At 40.0% G+C, this 21337-nt stretch overlaps 1 protein-coding gene across 2 annotated transcripts in view; it reads left to right on the plus strand.

Annotated features, from left to right (window-relative positions):
* The first annotated feature begins 96 nt into the window (after positions 1-96).
* wwox (WW domain containing oxidoreductase) overlaps positions 97-21337 on the plus strand; it is a 134395-nt gene continuing 113154 nt past the window's right edge. Inside the window, exons 1-6 of one of the 2 annotated variants that reach the window (XM_031737213.2) lie at positions 97-112; positions 3915-4062; positions 6085-6149; positions 6422-6479; positions 6581-6750; positions 15088-15194. In XM_031737213.2, the coding sequence (XP_031593073.2) occupies positions 103-112; positions 3915-4062; positions 6085-6149; positions 6422-6479; positions 6581-6750; positions 15088-15194 (558 nt within the window). In that variant the 5' untranslated portion in view covers positions 97-102. Of the gene's footprint in view, positions 113-3822; positions 4063-6084; positions 6150-6421; positions 6480-6580; positions 6751-15087; positions 15195-21337 lie in introns of those variants that run through there. The other variant, XM_039615091.1, reaches the window with a different exon arrangement.

Raw genomic sequence — 21337 nt, forward strand, 5'->3', positions numbered from 1 at the left:
CCGCCTCTCTTTGCTGAGAGCATGCGCAGTGGCCCGAGTGAGAATAGAGGATTTCCAGCCATCAGAAGAAAAAGAGTATGGATCGTTCTTATTTTAGGATAAATGGCATCAGGTAGAACCAGCTCGTGTGACCTAGATAGATTTATCCTGATTTCACTTACACCGTAAAAGTAAGAGTATCTTGTTATAGTTTTTTTGGATGGTGTTTATAACAAATTGAAAACTATGCAAACATTTTATCTCTTATTTATGTATAACTATTAAAGGTGGGAATCACCAGACATCCCGTGATTCCACATCACAATACTTGATTCACAGTATGATAATATTGATATTTTTAACATTCTGTGATGTCCTGAGTATTGCAATAATACATGTTGCAGTTTATCACCTTTCCAGCATACTAACACTGTAAGATGAAGACAGGTCAGTCTGACATTATTTTACAAAGGCTCATTCAGACTGATGGCAACACGTTAGCACATCGGTCTGTTGTTATTGATAGTAATTATTTGACATCTCTCTGAGAGTGATTGCAGTCAGTCCTAGTCAGACTGAGAGTGTTTGCAGAAAGGTTGCCTCGTTGGAATCATAAGGGGTTGTGAGTACCCTCGAGCTTTGGGCAACCATCTAGTCACCACATGTTCCAAGAAGTCGCAGAACGTGAAAAAATTCAATACATAACCAGTCAGCCACTGTTTTTTCATTTATTGATAGATTTTTTTTGTAGATGCAGTGAGGTTGCATCATATCAGTATCAATATTTATTGTCCCTGTATTGATACTGTATCACCAAGCAAAGTATCACAATATTGATTTTACAATACAGTAACATTTATATTGTGAAACTCAGTAGTCAAAATCAATATTGATATTGCCTCCCCCAATCCTAACTAAATACTGTTAAAAAAAAAGCTAATAATTATTATTATTGACAGTACCTTATTATAAAAGCTAGCTAAAACAAACTTAAAACTAGGTCATTATAAGGAATATACAAGTTCTTTTTCTTGCATCATGCAACCTTTGTTCAATATCTGAAGTAAACCATCCAAAGCAATGAACAGCACACAAGCATGGCGAACATAAGGGTGCAAGCAGGGTGATGTCAGTGAAGATGATTATCAGGGGTGATTTGTGACAGAAAATAGTAGAAAGACTTAAAGGGACAGTTTACAAGATGGTATTGACACCTACCATGGTGTATGGTTTGGGGACAGTGGCACTGACAAAAAGATACACGCCTGAGCTGGAGGTGACAGAGCTTAAGACGTTAAGGTCTTCACTGACTAGAATGGACAAAATTAGAAGTGAGTACATCAGAGGGACAGCTCAGGTGGAGCAGTTTGGAGACAAAGCTAGAGAATCAAGGCTGACGTGGTTTGGGATGCACAGAGGAGGGATAGGGGCTATGTTGGAGTAGGCAAGGCAGGAGGAAAACCAGAAAACCACACAGATTCATGAATCTAGTGAAGGAGGACATGCAAGGGGTTGACAGATAGAGGAGAGTGAAAGAGGAGAATACCAAGGATAGGGTTAGATGGAGGCAGATGATATGCTGTGGTGACCTTCAAATGAAGCAATCGAAAGAAGAAGACTAAATAACTTATTTTTGAATGGAGAGCACAGAATCTGTTCAAGAGAAAGGTTTCATGAAGTTTTTGTTTGTTTGTTTTTTAAGGAGGAGGATGGAGTGGGGTAGGTGTGAGAGGGAGTAGGAGTTCTCTGGGAGGTGGAAGGTGGAAGGTGGAAAGCAATGAGGAGTAATTAACCAAGTGGCTGAGTGGAGCAGAGAGTATACAGATGGGAGTGTGGCTGTGTGGATTTGTCGGACAAACGATTTTGAATATAGAGCTGCCACGTACGAGGAAACATATTAGAGAATGATGCTAAAGATGGCAATGACTGGCTGGCAGATGAATTTTATGAAAAATCCCTATGAACAAAGCAAAGTTGGCCATGGTCACTACCCCCTCCACTGAGTAGTGACCATGGCAGTGCACATCCGACATTGGACAATGAGGGCAAATTATGAAACAATCAGGTGGAAGGGTTTGGAAACAGGGAACAGTGCACTACAAGATCTACGTTTTAACTGGGAAACACTGAAAGATGGGTGATGGCCTCTTCAAATGGTCCTGGGAAATTTCATCTAGATATTATCAGAGAACAACCACATTTTCTGACCTGAATCTTGGTTAGAGGCTGGGTGCCTGGAACTGTTTGCAGGACATTCTTTGGCTGGTGCAGTCTGGGCTAGGGCAACACGGGCCTCCTTCCAAACTGCAGCATTTCAGGCAACGGGCATACAAAATCTCTCTTTCCCTGCCAATAGCTCCTTATAAATCCTAATTGTTGCTCTTGGTGTTGTTGTTGGTGTGGCACCAGAGCTTGACCAAAACATATTGAAACTTGCAACAGGGATTAAACACCTTGTTCTGAGTCTATACAGCCTAATCCCTGTCTCCATATCCACAGACTTTGAGGCACAGTCCTGCTAAATCCTTTAGGGCTCAAGGCTGTGCCACTATGAAATCATCCAGTGCACAAAGGCCAACTTGCAGATGTTTTAGGTTTCTTTTATTTTCTACTTTTTTGCTTTTGTTTCCACATGAAATGACATGGAAATGTCTAAGTGGTGGCCATTTAAAACAAAGGCAAGGTGTTTTAGTGTTTCCTTTTCTTTATCTCCTTTTATAAGATGTACTGGATCATCCTTTATGAAACAAAATTATGTGATTATTGTGCTGTTTTACATTTTTATAATCTGTTATATTTATCAACGGTGTGCTATTCCACAGAAATTTTGCAGCCATTCTGTGGAAAACATAGACTCTGCAGACAGAAAAGACACATGTAACAAGTGCACAAACTGGTTAACAGACACAACAGGCAGGTCAAGTGGCAGGAACAAGAGAAGCAAGAGACGGGCACAGATTTTGCATACAAAAGAGCCACTGAGCTGATGGGGAACAGCTGTGCTGGTTAGGTCACATTGGCAGTTGTCGAATTTCAAGGCATGGAAAAAAACAAAACAAAACACAGAACATATTTAGCTATATCTGAAACATTTTTACATCTATTTTTTATTTAAATGTGTGAACATTTAGAGGCAGTATAGCTCTAACTAATTCGCTTTTGTTAGTTGTTGTCATTCCACTTTGTTGACTAGTTAATGAGGTGGTTTAATGCTACCTTTGTCCCCAATAGGTTTAGCGCTGTCATCTGTTCAGATTTCCTCTGGCCCTCTTGGATAGTCTGTAGGGTACGTTTCTATTACAATAGACAGAAAAGGTAATACTGGTAAAAAATACTGGTAAAACGTGCCCAACTGCATGGTGACCTCTTTGGTTGATAGATGTCTGAAATGTGTACAAAAGCGTAGTTATGACAGGAAAGGTGATTAATTAGTGGAGAATAAAAGGGTTGGGAGGAGATTAAAAAAAAAAAAATCAGAAAACTTTAGCTGTTTCTTTGTCAGTGGGCCTGACTTATCTGATTACATAAATCAACAGCTCTATTTGCCCACTTCCAACATCTCCCCACATTATTCTCCTACTTTAGCCTTACAATTTATATACCCAGATCAAAGGCTGAGAGAAAACCCAGCCAGTGTTCTTTAACATAAAGCCTTTAAGCTTATGGAAAAAAAACGACGAAATTAAACTTGAGACAGTAACTCGAAATTTCGACTTCGCTCTGGCTGCCATCTTTTTTTCGGTGGCGGAAACAAGCTTCCGTGCCATAACAGAAGCACGATTTGAATCACAAAAAGCCGGATCCTTAAGCATATGGTCTGCCGCCTCAATGTCCCAAAATGCAGTTCGGCAGTCGTCATCGTGTTGTTGCGGAAGTGCTGGAGGATCGCCGTGTCCGTGTTTCTGCTCTCTCTGACATCTGCATTCATTCTCCAGAGCAGATATTTCTCTCTGATTTTCATCATTCACTGGAAGCTATGGCAGCTCTGAAGTACGCAGGTATGGACGATACAGATAGTGAGGATGAGTTACCACCTGGATGGGAGGAGAGATCTACTAAAGATGGTTGGGTCTACTATGCAAAGTAAGTGAGATCTCACTATTAACGCTATCAGCAAGCATGTCTGTGTATGAGTTCAGTCCTAACACCTACTGACATCAGGGCCATGCCATTTCTATTAGCATCTGGCTAACACAGCCTGCTAGCTACACTTGTTAAAAACCTCTGCCAACTGAAATGTAAAGTCTATGTTATAAAGTGTGCCGTCCTCATTTCACTGTAGGGTTTGTGCTAATTGTTGTTAGTCTTTGATAAGTCTGTGAGTTTGTCATCTCGACCTATCCTGCCGTAGTGTCACTATCCACTAGCTGTCATGCTGTACACTTACGCTGAAATATAAAGTCACAACCCTCCTCAGTAATGGGATAATGCGTTAGAAATGTACCTTTTGGATGTGCAGCTGAAAAATCTGTAGCAAGTGTGTGATGCTGTGATGCTATCATGACAATATCGACCAGAATATCTACTCATCTTAGACATGAGGAGTCATGGAGTCAATGTGGGGCATTTACTGATTTCTTTGAACTGTTTGAATTTATTTAGGATTTTCTCAAATCCACACAAGGTTAAAAATCTACTTCCAGGCTCAAATATGTACAATATATAAAACTTAGCAAGTAACAGCTCAATGACATGCTTTTAGTAGCTGTCAACAAGCTCCTGTCTGGATACTTGATCACTCTTCTTGGGAGAATTGGTAGAGTTCATTTAAATTGGTTGGGTTCCTAGCACAGACCTGGCTTTTAAACATAGTCTACAAATTTTAAATAGATTAGAGGTCAGGCTTTGGGGCTTTGGGAATGTCATTCTAGAGCCTTAATGTTAGCTTGCTTTATCTGTTTAAAAAAGCGTTTTGATGTGTTTTGGAGCAACGGCTGGTTTGACATGAAGTTGAAAAATTTGTATGTAGTATTTCTTCATTATTCAGTCCATTTTGTGCAGTGTAGAATAGAATAGAATAATCCTTTAATTGTCCCACAAGGGGAAATTTTGTTGTAACAGCAGCAAGAAAAACACATATACAAACAAACAGGAGACGGAACAGAAACATACACAATTTTTTTTACATATTTACATCAAGGACAATGGTTACCAAAAACAGAGTACTGTACAGTTATTAAAATTAAATAAAATGAAATACAGATAAGAGGCAAACCCAGGTTGTAGTGTGAATCGGTTGATAAAATAGTGCAAGTTACAGCGCTGATGTTCTATGTTTGTTGGGAGCAGTTTTGTTTGTACAATCTGACAGCTGCAGGGAGGAAGGACCTGCGGAAATGCTCCTTCATGCATCTAGGATGCAGCAGTCTGTCACTGAAGAAGCTCTGCAGTTCAGCAACATTTACATGCATGGGGTGGGAGACTCTGTCCATCAGATATGTTATTTTGGCCAGAGTCCTGTCTCCCACCACCTGCACTGGGTCCAGGGTGCATCCCAGAGCAGAGCTGGCCTTCCTGATGAGTTTATCCAACCTCTGTACCAGCACCATTGGCAAAAAAACTGCCCCAGAACATGATACTACCACTACCATGCATGACAGCTGGTACAGTGCTCTCAGGTTTAAAAGCATCACATTTACTGCGCAGAATATACCTCTGGTGATTGTGATCAAAACGCTCAATCTTTGTCTCTTTTATCCAGAAGGCATTTGGCTTGTCGATTTTGGAGCAGTGGCTTCTTTCTTGGTTTGCACCCTCTCAGGCCACGGCGATGTAAAACTCACTTCACTGTGGACAATGATGCTGGTGTACCAGCAGGTTCCAGTACATGGCATGCTTTAGTCTTGGTGGTTCCTGGGTTGGTCCTGATTATCCTAACAAATTTTATGTCACTGAGGGTAACAGTTTGGGTCTATTTCCAGACTTTGGCAAAGTGATGATACATCCTGTATATAAAAAGGCATTAAAGATGCATCCTGTATAATTAGTCCACCCCGGAAAAAGAACAGTTCAAAGACATCATTAAAAGGCCAAAATTGCCATGACATTCATGCCCATGATGAGTGTAAAAAGTTTTTTTTTTGATCTCTATGTTTGTGCCAACAGTCATGATGAGATGAAGACACAGTGGGAACACCCCAAGACAGGAAAGAAGAAACGTTGTGCTGGAGGTTTGCTTTATTCACTTGTGTTTTTCAGTTTGCTGGAGAGTTGTTCACATGTATGCAAAGCTGAGATTATTTGATATTTCTCTAACTTGGACTTGGTTATTTGGAGTATTGTCAACCACAATACTTTTATGCAATGGCCAGTAGCTAACCAGTCAGTTAAAAAATTAATAAAACAGGACATAGAATTCAGTTTTGGCTTGAAATGTATATACACTTTTTTTTTAACAAACTTTTTCTATTAAAGAATAATATATGTCTGTCTTTTCCTACAGACTTACCATATGGTTGGGAGCAGGAAACTGATGAAAAAGGACAGATAATTTACATTGAGTAAGAAGACTTATGATTAAACTCCTCATGTTTGTGGAAATGTTTGACTGCAATAAAACTACATTGCTGCTTTCATTCCTGCTTTCCTCTGTCATTTTCAGTCACATTAACAAGCGGAGCACATATTTTGATCCACGTCACGCATTTACAGTGGAGGACGTGGTGGTGAAGCCGAAGCGGTACGATGGAAACACTGCCGCTCTAGAGATCCTGCAGGGTCGTGACCTCTCTGACAAGGTTGTCCTCATTACTGGAGGCAATGCGGGCATTGGTGAGCTTAATGTTTATTTATCTTTTTCTTTTGTCTGACTAACGTTCTGAAAAGTTGAAACCATCACTCTGCAGTAATGTGTGTTTCTGTGATGACACCACTAGGTGGTGATATGGTATTACGCTATAACAGAAGGGTGCTTGCCAAGACTCTCTCTACCCATGGTATGTCCCCATCTCTTCACAACGGGGCATTCATCAACATTAGCCTCCAAAATGATACACTTAGACTCAACAAATCACTCCTTAATACCGAACATGACTGTATTGAAGTTCATTAGCAGGGCTGAATTGGATGTCATTGTTAACTGTAATGAATGGTGTCCATTTGTACCCAGCAAATGCATGGCTCACTATATAATGGTCTGGAAACAAATTTATTTCCTCTTTCCTTTAGTTTAAATTAGCACAAGTCCTGGCCATTTGTTCAGACTCGCTTCTTTGTTCGAGATAGATAATGACAGCATGAGGAAAATCAAATAAACATAAAATCGTTAATTGTCTTTATATTCAAATTCTTTGTCCCAACGAAAGTCCCTGCAATGTAATTGCACTGTGTGTGGGAGTGTGTGTCTCTGTGTGTCTGTGTACGTGTGTGATATGAGATGTAGCAAGGCAGCACTGTATTACATAGATTTACAGCAGCCTGGGGACCTTCACTGAGGGAAGAAGCTTGTGAACTTAAATGCCTGCCTGACCCTGATGTTCTTCTGTCTTTTATCTCTACACACATTAAGAGAACACAGTTTTTAAAAAGTAACACAAATGAAAATGATTTATTGTTTAGTCTCCCGGGCCTCTGCGTCCTCATGTGGACACTGCACTTTATACTTAAAAAGTGTTTTATACTTTTTTAAACAATGGCGACTTTATTGTGTTTCTCTGTAATATAAACCCATTGCACCCATATGAGGACATACAGTTATTTTCTTAATTAAAAGAAGAGTTTCTGTTCAAAGATGATGCTTAGGTTTTATGCTTACTGGGTCCAGTAAGTATAATTTTTTTATTCTCCAAATTTAGGAGAAATTAAAAAGAGCTCAGGTCTCGAGAGGTTCAGATTCTTGCCACACACAATAGACACTACCATCCGTTAGCTGATCAATAGGCAGTTTCAGCACTTAATGATAATAATAATAATAATAATTGACTTGTATCAAATGACCTCTGATGACTGTATTTTCATTAAACCTGTGACCGTCACTAAACTTCGATCTGTTCCACCTATGTTTTTTTTTCTTTGTCTCGGAATCAAAAGACTCACAACAAACATCAATTAAAATATAACTGTCATCCACCAGAACATTATTTTCAAGAAATATTTTTTTTAAATGTTTTGATTTAGGATTACGTCTATGTGTAGTTAAAAAAGTAATAATTTCAGTATGAAATCCACATGAACATGTGAAATGCAGTAAATCTGTACCCATAATAAGTGTAATGAACTGAAAAAATGGCAAAAGTAAAATGGGAATGGCTATGGTTAGCAGAACAAAGTGTAGCATGACTCAGATACTAAAGGATAATTATCAAAATAAAGAAAATGTGAACATTTATGGCTGCAGAACGACTGTAGGCATCAGAGGTTAAAAGTGCATAAGCCTCTCATTCAAATGTATTGCTTTTACTTGTGTAGACTCGTCACCTTCATGGGGCCTTTATTTGTGTACTAAATTAGAGGATTAGTTCTTAAATACATCCGATATTTGGCCTGAGCGATAATTGTATAGGATGAATGGAGAATATTACTAATAGCTTTCTCCACAAGAGGGCACAGGAGGTCTGTGATGTGCCTGCTATTGATATTTAAAAATGTTATCATATTAGCTGTTTTACACATACTTATTTTTTGCCTTAATTAAAAAAAAACTATAATGAAAAAGATAATCCTCATTTAACATTTGTTGTAATATATATAGTAAAAAAATGCTGGAAAAAATGCAGTTTTTCACAAAAGACTGCATCAAGTAGTGGTAATACACAGACACTATATAGTGCATGAATACTTATTAGAACCCATATTAACATAACCTTTGTTTTGCTCATATTAAATATGCAGCAGCTTTAATTAACAGTATTCTAATAGTAATTGCTACTTCTCATGTACTCCTTTGACATTCCTTTAGTGAAATGTGGTTATGCCAATTGGTTGGACCCACTTAGCATTTTAATGGCATCAGTAGTGTTTTAATCCAAGTGTCAAGGCTATTTCCAATTCCTGTAGTGCTTATTTCCTCCACAGGAAATGTGACATTTTTATTAGTAATGGTAGGATATTAATTAATTCCAAAAATTTACATTAAAGTATTTTAATTTAGTTTCAAATGCACATAAACATGAAAACCACATATATAACATTATTTATGCATGAAATATTAACGCCTCCTGTTTTTGTGACCAGTCTTCAAGCTCCACTGCAATAGTGCTGGGAGGCGAGACAGTGATGCAGTTTGTCTTGCCAGTGTGATCACTGCGCTCGCTTTACAACATTAGTCTTCCCCTCTCTGCTTTCTTTTGTAAATTAAAAACCAGTACCAACCCGAATGGCAATTTTTAATTGTGATAATGGAAATGAATGATCGTAGTTTGTTTCCCCCCTTCTGCTCGTCTCCTTCCCCCTCCCTCTTCCTTCTTTTTAAAGGTTTTCTTACTCGTATAGACCTGTGGTGGTACACCTGTACCTCTGCATTGATTCCTAAGCGGCTTTGACCCAAGCCTGAGCCTCCTATCCATCCCCATTACACAGTACTGCTCTGGCTCTAATTCGCCCCTATCAACTAACTCTCAGGTTATTTACTGGCCAGGGGTCCATGGAACAGTTGTCCTTAAAGGGCCATTGTCCTGATGTCTCTAGCCCCCACTGGGTTCAGAATGAGGATACTTGCTTTTTAAATATAAAACTGCACAACATTGCACAAAAATGTATTTCTATTTTCCCTCTCAGGACATGTGGTCTTATTTACCCAGTGACAGCTCCTTAGGGAACTGTTTTTATGGACATTTATGTGTCCAAACACCTGGGGAAGGTCATCAGTCTCTCAGGTGACTTGTTGACATATGTTTAATAGTGGTCAGAAATAACATATCCACCTCCCATCTTACTCAACTAAAACGGTCCTGCTATTTTTAAATTAGTCCAGTTCAGCATGTCTGGTGCACAAAAGAAAGAAAACACTTGTTCAAGTGTGGTTTTTACTTATGCAGATCTCTTTATTTCTCAAAAAGTTCTCACAGATTATTATTTTTTATTCAGTATGTCAAATTGTGAGTTTGAAACAAATTTTTATTTATTCTGCTTTTCAGTGTTGACGTGTTTCATACCTGAACTTTTTGCACCTTCTATGGAGAGTCTTGCTGTTGAGCAGTGCATACAGTTGCAAAGCTTTACTCAGTCTAAATGCATGCACTGAATTCCACATGGTCTTCTTGTTAAGGTGTAGGGTCAATGTAGGAATAAGAAGCAGAAAAGACTTAGGATGTCCAGACGGGGAATAGCAAGGATTTAGAAAGGAGCGCTTCATAATGTTTTAGTCTCTCTATGCATTGTCTCTGCAGTGTTTTAGGACTTTCAATGTTATTCTTATTCATGAAAGACTAACAATGTTCCATAGTTGTGTTGATCCCAGTGTTGTGTTGTGAGGATTAAGTGTCAGGCTGGTGCTCTCCTCTCTCTGGATGGAGAGATCCCTAAGCATATTCAGTGAATCGCAGAGCTGCGGGAGCCTCTGTGTGCAGATTAAACCCATAGCCTAGCTTTGTGGCTGATCATTAGATTGAGGCAGATTTGTTAAGCATAACTGCCATTAAATTGGCTGCAAAGCTCTGGTATTTACTGCACTACTGTTTATGAATAAGGACCTCCTTAAAGACCCGTGCAGCGATGCGTTAAACCCGAGCCTCAGTAAGGAGGGAAATGCATTATTCATAGTGGGAGGAATTAGATGGATAAAAAGATGTTCCTGGTGAGGATGGCGTGTGGCGTCTGTGTGTGTGTGTGTGTGTGTGTGTGTGTGTGTGTGTGTGTGTGTGTGTTTGTGTCTATGAGCATCTCTCAGGGACTACGTGTGGTTTAGATGACATCCAGAGTGCATCTGTGTTTATATTAAGTCTTTATTGTGTGTGTGTGTGTGTGTGTCCACCGGGTGAATGGCCGGCCAGTGTCCTGCTCTGCCTTCTCCGTATCAACTTGTGAACTGAACCGCCGAGGAAACCGAAGGGAAGTTTTATTTTATCTTTTTTTCATCGGGCATTTCATGTTCTCACTGATGAATGTGTTTATTGGCTACGTAATAAGAACCAGTTCCGGTTGGTTAGTCAAATTATTCAACTTTATTAACCTTAGATGAAATTTGCTATGCAGACCCAAACTGGTGTAACGTGCAGAGAGTATAATGCTGGAGGCTAGCAGGGTTCAATAATGATTACAGCTCTAATATAATGGAACTGAAGTGGTTAGAGAAAGAGAGGATGGAATACATATATGTGCTTAAAGGCTGTAGGTAAAATAAAATGAAGGGGCATTGGGTTATTGTGTGTAGTCAAGTAGTTTATAGACCTATCGAGTTTACAGTCTGCACATGATGAGGGGGATGAAAGTTACATGACGGGGAATGGGGGGGATTTTGATGACAGTGATGAAAATAGCCCTAATGCTCAGCAGCTATGTGTGCATGAGCAGGCCTCTGGGGTTTGTGTTTATCATTGTACACGTTTGTGATTTGGTGCGCTATGTGTTTATCAGCTGTACTGTCCTCCTTCCTCTCTCTGTGAGGCTGACTGCTGGAGGACCAGGGGTGTCCAGTGTGTTGTGAGGCCATGATGAAAGATTGTGTTGGGAGTTGGAGGTTGACACAGAGGGTCAGAGAAAGAAAAGGGGGGGTTGGTGGGTGGGTAGGCGGGCGCTAGATAGGGCTGCATGGCTGGTGAGGTGGTAGTGGGGGTGGTGGGGGAGGCAGGAGGGGATAGGGAGGGGTAATAGAACCACTCCAGTGCTCTCACCTGGAACAGCTCAACCTTGGGCTGTAATTACTAACCATACATTCCACTTTTGGGGTGACATCTCCCTCCTCTTGGACTAATGGAGGGGAATTAGAGGGGATCTTAAAAGTCAGAAAGAGCGGGGGAGTTGTCCCCTTCTTCACTTCTTGGGCAAGAAATACGCAGCAGCCACAGGAACAGGTGCACTCATCACATCAGAGATGGTCAGGAGTTTGAAGATGTCTCTCAAATCTGGCCACTCTTTGCATTCATAGATACACATGCATATATGAAAGACTCGTTTTGGACTAATATTTGGACTAGAGCTCAAATAATTAGTTGACAGTCAAATAATTTTTCTGTTGTTTATCAAATACTACTTCTTTTTTTTTTTTACTGAGCAATTCACCTCACTGTGGAAAATAGAATAAAATGTATAAAATATAGAAAATGAATATCTGTTTATGTATATCACAGTTATGTTGAAAAGTGAAAAAGATGGTGCTTATTAACTATATTTTTAGAAACATACTGCATGTATCTGTAACACTGTCTGCTCACTTATATAATATGTATAGTAACTGGGATGAGATGGGCACGTGGGATAAAGCCATGTAACAGTGCAGTGTCGGGTCACATGGAGGTGATTGTGGCAAGTTGTTAATAAATCTACAAATTTCTAAACTCTTTACCAACTAAAATAAATCAAACAGAAGACAGAAATAAACAGCAATAAACATAATAATAAAAACCATACTTATGTTTATTAATTGCCTCATAAATAGTCCAAATGCACTGTCAGTTAAAAACACCTTGTAACTCATTGAGGTTGGGCGATATGCACTCTGTTCATAATCATGTTTTTTTCTCTCGAGTTCTTTCGAGCACAAATTCAGCTCTGGAAAAGGGGATTGTGGGAACCCGACATGTTTACCCACAGGTCTTGTAATGATCTGAACCGACTTCTGTTTGCCCAATTGTACTGCAGAGCTTATTTTAGTTAAATGCCTCTTTGGATGCAGATCAAGAGAGGGAAGGAGCAGGCGGCTCCGTTTGCCAAATAAACACGTTTACTGACGAGGCTGGTAATGATCTCATTACATTGAGCCAATACACCTGTGTACGAGGGGGATCCAGAGAGGGGCAGTGGGCCAGGGAGGACAAACAAAGCGTGAAATCACTAAATCACACTCATTATTGGGGGATATCAGTAGGGCCAGGATCCTAATGTACCATGAAGAGCATTCACAGCTTAATGGACATTTTACACATTTTTATGCATTTTATACATTACAGTAAAACACATTTTCAACAATAGCTGAGGCATGTAGTGCATTCTTGCTACTTTATAAAGCTTGAGATTGAACATACACACATTCAAAGAAACTTCCCCCCATACACAGACTCTTCTCCGTAAACCTCTGCAGCTACTACGTCTGTTTAGACAGAAAAATCTGGGTGAGCATCACATCCAAGCGGGCCTCCCGTGCGCTGTAAAACAGCTTATGGCGTTTGTCGATCCACCAGCGCAAAAGAAACCCCTGTCTGACCTCTTGTCATGTTCCGCCATCAGCATACAATGCTGAAACAGGCTCCCTTTGTTGTACACCTGACCAGGAACTAATTTCGTCGCGGCCCTCTCCACCGGTAACACGGGCAAGAGGGCGGGGAGTCTCTGTTACAGCAACGCCACACTCGTTATTTCACAATTAATGTCAAGCCCTTGTTATTTGTCATTGCAAATACATGGCTTCGGCGCTGCTGCTGTTGTCGCTGCCATATTCTAATTTGTTCTCCATTATGGAAAACACTGGTGTCGATTAATTTCACTTTCATGCTTTGTACACACAACCAGTCGGTGTGAGGTGTTGTTGTTTACCAGAAGCCAGTAGTCTTGTCCAATTTATAAAGACCGGAAAAAAAACGCCTTTAAATGAAGCTGCGTTTGTGGGGAAAAAAATATAAAAATCGTTTCGTACACATTCATATGATTTTATTATTTTTAAAAGCAGTGTTCAGATTATGCCGAAGTGAAGGCGCAGACACTTTGCGTGACACTCAGAAGTTACGATAACATTTGTTTTCTAAAGCCCGCCGCCGCTCATTCGGATTCAAAGCCTATTTTTACCCCGCCAGTCACTCTGCTTGTTTTTTCTGTCATGCTGTTTTTATTTTCATTTCCATTTCCTGTGAGTGAAATGATCTCCGCTCACAGTCACAGTCCCCTCCATTACACCTAATAAGGTGTCATATAATTTCATTCCATGCTTCACTTGTCAGAAAGGGCTTCCAATCCCACTCCAATTTTGAGTTTTAATAGATATTAGTCCTTAATGCTCTCCTCACAATTAGGCCTCCCAGTTTTGCTCTTAATGAAAATCAGATTAAGACATATAATCTAATTACAGTCTATATTAATCCACCACCCGATACACTCTGCCTACTGCTCTGCCACTCAGACCCTCTTTGCCACAATCAGTTATTGAGCCTTTCACTTTGTCAGTCAGGACTCTCATACTGCATGTGGATATGCACGTGTGTGTGTGTGTGTGTGTGTGTGTATATATATGCATATACATACACACAGGTTTGTATATAGAGGTAGGATTAAAAATATGACACGACTCTGTGCTCTTGAACTTTTCTGTGACACGTGAAGGGTAGTAAATGTCAAAGGAAATAAAAATACGGTGAAGGAAAGAAAGTTAATCTCATAAATTAATTCAACCTACGGGATGAAATGACCCATTTAGACTTGTAATTTAGAAATGAACTTCTCTCCCTCTATCTTCAGTTTTTGTCAGTTTTATCGTGACTACATGATTTGGATGGAGCCATGAAGTAGTCTTGGACTGATAAATTCTGCGCATATCGGCGGACCTCGTTTCATGGGAGAAATGTCCTTATCAGAGGCCCTTTGATGTGCCTGAAATATCACGCCAAGGTTCAGTGTGAATGTCATGTCTGTTCGATTGCTCGTTTAGTTCAGTTACGACCCATGTTTTCATAATTACTGCCATAATTATTAACGTAATTAACAACAGCCTCCGTTTTTCTGACTCTATGCGAGCGGCGATACCTCATTGAGAGTTGGCGGTCAGATCCAAAACTTTATCTAAGACGAGAGGAAGAAGTCGTGAACCACAATAATTCAATCAGTTTCATCACTTCAGAGAGAAATGATTAACTCCACTAGACCACTGGGTTACTCAATGAAAGAAAGTATATGAAAAAATTGATGGGGATCTGAAGTTATCTTTAGAAAAAAAAAACTCATCTTTGAGGCATTGCTCGCCTGCAGACTTTTTTCTTCTCATGTCTATGTCTCCCTGTCTTCCTGTCTGTCTGTCTCCCATCTCAGGCTTTGAGACGGCCAGGTCTTTTGCTCTTCATGGCGCCCATGTGATCCTGGCTTGTCGAAACCTGACCCGTGCCAACAAGGCGGTGAGCCTCATTCAGGAAGAGTGGGTAAGTGACAGTCTAAGTAATCCCCTGTTTTCTTGGAGCTCTAAAAGCTGGAAAGAACGTGTGGTTAAGTTACGACATCTTTCTCAAACAAAAACAAATCCTATAAAAAGACGACAACAATAAACCGACTTAGAGTAACTTCCATATTGAGGTTTAGACAGAATTAACTTTTAAACATCAGTGAGCCACACTCGTGTATTAGTGAGCATACATAGACTGGGATTTCTGTAGTGCTTTTCTGGCATTACCAATCACTTAAAGCACTTTTTACCAAATTTTTAAACCAAATTCTCACCCATTCACACACAAATCGCAGTTGCACTCCCTCAGCAATGGATACAATTTCAGCTTCAGTATCTTGGCTATGTACACTTCATATTTCAGGCTTCCCAGGATGGGGATCAAAATAGTCTGAAGCACACCAAAAAGGGTTTGTCCGTGGCAAAAATGGCCCCAAACCTAAAAACCTATTGTTGTTACACTGACACTACATTTTCAGACTCAGCTTAATTTTCATAAAACATTTGACGTGATATAAGCGAAACTATTTTTTTTGGTCTCAGTATATGCAGAATACGACTAAATAGTAGATAAAACAGTAGAAATAACTAGAACAAATACTAAAATAAAATTTAAAAAGTACTAAAATATAGTAAAATATAAATAACTTAATAAATGTACAATTTGGCACAATGTGTGGCAGGGAGCATCAGCAACTTTAAAAGGCTTATGTTCAATAATACATGTTGTCATTTTCTGTGGAGTTCATACAATAACAACACTGAAATATATGTAGAGAAATTAAAACATGGAAATTTTTTTTTGAGTATAAAACTTCTTTTGGCTCTTCCCCTATTCTTAAGAGATTGCCTCAGTGGCTGGACCCGCATGTTTGATTTGGCACACATTTTCCTTCCCGACACAGTCCCACGTATCCCGCGGATACATGCCTCCTCCCAGTCTGGAACCATAGGTTACTTTTTCACTATGATTTGTGGAATTTACTGTTTCTGTGACATAATAGTTTAAAAAGTGTTTGTGTTAATTAAACTGGATGTTTTAGATTAGATTATAAAGCTCAGACAAATAGGAGACTTGGGGCTTCACAAGTGCAAATTGTGTCAAGCATAAGATTTATAATTTAGATTTCTGCATAACCTACCTGTTTAGCGCTCTGCTAAAAATAGAGGCCTTTTATTTTATAAGAGTGTGCTTTAAAACTTCAAACCCACTTCCACATTTCACAGGAGCAGTCAAAAAACTTCTGAATGAGAGTCTCTCTTTAAAGCAGTAGAGAGAGTGTTAAACGGAGAGAGGGAGAGGGAGAAAAAGTGAGAGGGCATCTGATAATTACCTGAGATTATTGCTCTAATATCGCTGCGCTTGTGACATGTCCCCAGATTTACGAGTGTGGGAAAATAAACAAGTGAAATGTGGGTGCTGGAGCAGAAAGAATAAGCCATTAGCACTGAGTTGATTACAGAGAGCAGGACTTGAAGAAGACGGAGAGTGAGTGCTCAGCGTAGATATGAAGAGAGAAGGAGGAAACGAGGGAGAGAGAGGAAAAGCGAGGGGGAGGGAGACAAATGCCTTTGAGCGGGAGTAGATCTGCAGTGTTTAAACTCACCAAAGTCTCTAATTGAAGTATGCCCCTGGGGCTGTCAGTGCTGCTCCACTCTGTGAAATCCAGTACTTTGACTAAATGAGTGAGGAAAAGCTCTGATCCAAGCACCAGATTTTGTTGTCAAATTGATTTTTTTTTTAAGGCTTCACACCTGCCACAGAGTTATCCATGTTAGTAAATTAACAAATGGACGCTGCCCAGGATTGCTTTTAAAGAATAAACAGCTGTGACCTATGTGCCATAAATGCTAATCTTCCTTTTTTTTTTTGGTTGTACATTGGCATGTAGCATATGCAGATTGTCAGCAAAATTAATGACTGAGTTAATAGGGGTTGGTATAGTTCAAATAGAGCTGGAATAGAGAATTAGCATTCCCTAAGCCCGCTCTATATTTCCTTTTCAAGGAATCCCCCCTGTTATAGGCTAATGAATAAAAGTCACAATATCAGAATAAATCTTTGCTGCAAATTTCCCCCCTCTGGCGACATTATTAATAGATTCAGGAGAAGAATAGAGAGGAGGATTAATCTTTAAGATGATGGATGGGCTGTGCTTACCTTCCCATGCTCCTATGTTAAGGTCATTTTGATAAGAGGGTATATTTTGGGGTCCTCTGTACAAAAGGTCATCATATCTACTTCCAGGTCCCTCTCAGAGTTCCGCTCTGGCTGCCAGGAGTGGAACTGCTGTCCCGATTGCGCAGCACCTCTGACCTCTAACTACCTGCTTACTATTACTCTGTACTCTCTCTTTCTCTGCGTGTGGGCTCGTGTTGCTGTTCAGGGGTGAGAGTGATGGCTCGCTCGCAGCGCAGGGTGGTGCGGTTCAGCGTAGCGCCGTGTACCAACAGTAGGTATAATAGTGGGGTCGCTGATGGATAATGGGGCAGGTCAGAACAGGCAGGAAGAGCAGGGTCGGAGGGCTCATCCTTCCCAGCCAATCATAATGTATTCTCCCAAGAATGGCTCCTGAACTTCTGCTTCATATTTAACTCTTCAGTCATTAGTGCTTTATGTTGTAGAGCTTGTTTGGCACTTTAGTGATTATATTGCTTGTTTTTTCCCAACTTTCTTTTTATTAGTTTTCTTTCTTCCTTTCTTTTCTTTTTTTTAAAAAAAACTTTGTTATTGCTCGTTACTGTTTTCCCGATTAGACTTTAGCGGCGTCTCCTATGCAGTCCTAATCCAAGTTGAATGTGCTGTTTTCTCTGCCTCTATTTGAGCTGTGAGGTGAAACCCCTCCAGCAGGCTCATTAGGGGAGTTTAGAGTGGCAGAGAGGGGATAAACATTTACCTTATGATTGTGTTTTACAATAAGCCTGATGCTGGTTGCCTTTATAGGGTTCAAAGAAGGCTGTCTTTACTGTGATGAAGCCACAGTAAAACCAAGGGAATAAGCAGCAGATGGGAGCTGGAGGGAGAACAGAAGGACATGGGAAGGCAGAAGGAGAAAATGCACAAGAGTTAAGCATGATAATAAAGATATGCATCAACAGTTATATTTGTGTTGCCAAAATCGTTTGAGTCGTTCACACCAGTGCATGTAGACACCATGATGCCACCCACTAGTTAGCAAACTACTCTTTTAGAGCTTTGAGTTCCAAACTATAATGTTATCACTACGGAGGACATAATAATCATTTTCAAACACTGAAACTTTTTTTTTTTTGTGCCAGGGTTTAAATATGTTTCTTTCAGGTGTAAAATTAGATATTTAATCACTGGGAATTGACTTTCTTTTGGGATTCAGCCCCAAGTGGCCACTGGTGGAACTCCAGTTTTTGGCACATCCACATTAATTTCCTAGTATTGTCATCTAAGTTTCTCCAGGGAGCCTTGTTCAGATTTTTAAGCACTGCAGCTCTTGGCCTTTGCCTGATGCTTTAACTATATGCATTCTTTTCAGTAGCCTTTTACCTACCCATCTCCTATTCCCCTCACAGTGTAAAGCAGGTTAAGTTGCTGGTTAACAACCAAAGTGTTGTCTGCATACCAGAGATGTATTTTTCCTGATTGCCTTTAAATTTATGCTTATCTTTGATTCCAGCGTCTCCCTCAGAGAACCGTAATGGACTCCCCTGAGATGTAGACCACTGCTTGGTGGGCCAACCAAGGCCCACGGCCCCTGAGTAGAATATAACACACACATGCACACGTGCGCCTAGGTCCTTTTTTGTAATTTCTTTCCTTTTTTTTTTTTTTTAATCTAAAATGCTCATTTCCCCCATTGCCCCTTTCTACAACACATGCTAATGAGATGCTTTGTAAGGGCGTTAATTAGCGAGTTAGTCACTGATTGCTGTGCTTGTTTTTGTTGTGTGTGCGTGTGTCAGGATAGGAGGGGTTGGGGTGGTGGGGTGTTAATATGGCTGTGTGCCGCTGAGGAGAGGTTCTGTCAGGGTCTGCTCTGGAACCAATTAGGCTAAAGCCTAGTGTCCACTGAGGCTGCTGGGAGAAAAAAAAAGCCTGCTGCTTGCAATGTCAAACAGCAACATTAACACAGGCCAGAGAGGAAGAGCAAGACAGGCAGAGAGCTGATAAGCAGCGGTCATTTATACAGACAGGCAGACAGCCTAAAACACAGACAGTCCTTCACTGAATATGAAAATCAGGCAGAGAATGCACTCATACCCCTCTACCCTCTACCATGAAGTGCTATCTTTGCCATTGTTATCAGTCCTTTAGATCTATAGATATATATGTATATATGCCTTTTTTTTGCAGGCTGCTGTAGGATAAATTAAGATCCGAATCAATGGCACACAATGTTCCTTTCCAAGCACCTGCTATTTCAGGTGGAGTAACTGATTTTTTTTTTTTTAACAAAGCAGAAATGGAAAATGTTTTTAAAGACAGACAGGAAGAAGGTAGTCCAACCTTGATGTCAGTACATAATGCTGTGTTCCCATGACTTCCCGATGCACCATCTTACCGAGGCACACTGGCTTCTCCCTGCCGGTGGCTTATGATTTATAAGATAATGCCACATGTTTATGCGTCATGGCCTACATACGGCAGTATGAGGTGGCAAAGTTCTACACGAGTCCCACATTTGTTCTAGAAATCTTCCCTGCATGACTGTGTGTGTTGGGATACATGCATTTCAAACCCTTTGCCGTCACCCCCACTCTACCTTTAACCTGAATCACACCAGTTTGGAAATTTGTGTATGTGCGTGCCTCCATGTGTCCATTTGCCCAGTGCATAACCTCCTGTGTCAGTCTGACAGGCCCTGTGCCCCGCTGGCCACCATGACATGCCACGCTATAGCCTGGCTTCTCTTGTTTGGGCCAACATGAACTGACACTTGTGAAATGCTGACCTGGTCCGTCGCAGACCCTCCAGCGCCTCAGGATGCTGCTCTTTTAGTCAGTGTTCCTCACTTCTCCCCTCACTTCATCATGCCTTTCTTTTCCCTTCTTTTAGAAGGGCCTCAAAAGTCCCTTCTCACTCACCTTTCGGACCCCTACCAGTTTGTCCTCCTCTTTTATCTTCCTAAATGATTAAGGAAATTGCAGCCCATTTCCCAGGTCAGTGAGCAGGGCTGGAGCACTCTCTTCTGCTCCCAGAGTAACCAGTATATCATAATTAATCATTTTCAAATCCTCTATCTTGCAGATGCGAGTTCACACTGGTACACTGGTATCCCCACATCAACCTCTTCTGGGAGGATGCCGATTAAAGATGAACATATCAAGCAAAAATACTGCTCATATATATATTTTCTGGGGAGCTACGACATGTATAGATGTGTGCACTCTGCTAGTTTTACCTAATTTTGCCAAGTGGACTTTATTTTATTTTATTATTATTTTTTACTGACGGAGTTCTGTGCACCTGTAGTGGTCTTTGCATTTAAAAGTTTATTCAGTTTGTAAAGAGCATGAAATCTCACCGCACAACACACGTTTTACCGGTTAGGTTGTTAGCAAGGTTATTATTATAGTTAACTAAAGTTTAACTTAAACTAGATATGAAAAACTAATAAAAATAAAAAACTAGAACTTTAAAAAAGATGGAAACTAACTGAAACGATTTTGTGAATTTGGAAAACTAATGAAAATAAAATAAAATTACAGAGGAAATGTCCTTAGTTTTAGTATTTGTTAATTTGGCAAAATTTGTGATCACATGATGAGGCTTTTATCGACAGGCATTGGATGTCTACAAGACTGTATTTTGTCATATCTATGCAGATTTTCCCAAAAAATGCCCTTTTTTGCCTTAAATACAATAATACTTAAAACAAGACTAAAACTCACACTGAAAACTAATTAAAACTAAACAAAATCTAAACATTTTCAAATGATGAAAGATAAACTGAAATAAGCAAGCCCACTCTGGAAACTAACTGAAACTAAACTGAATTAAAAACAAAAATTAAATAAAATTAAAACTAATAAGAAATACAAATTTATAACTATGGTTGTTAACAACCTGTCCTTCTGCTTTTTTGTTATTCAAAGGTCAACTTATAGGTTATAAAGCAATATGAACACATGGTGATTAAAAAAAAGTAA

The sequence above is a fragment of the Oreochromis aureus genome, linkage group 7 (genome assembly GCF_013358895.1).
Source record: "Oreochromis aureus strain Israel breed Guangdong linkage group 7, ZZ_aureus, whole genome shotgun sequence".
Taxonomy (NCBI): Eukaryota; Metazoa; Chordata; class Actinopteri; order Cichliformes; family Cichlidae; genus Oreochromis; species Oreochromis aureus.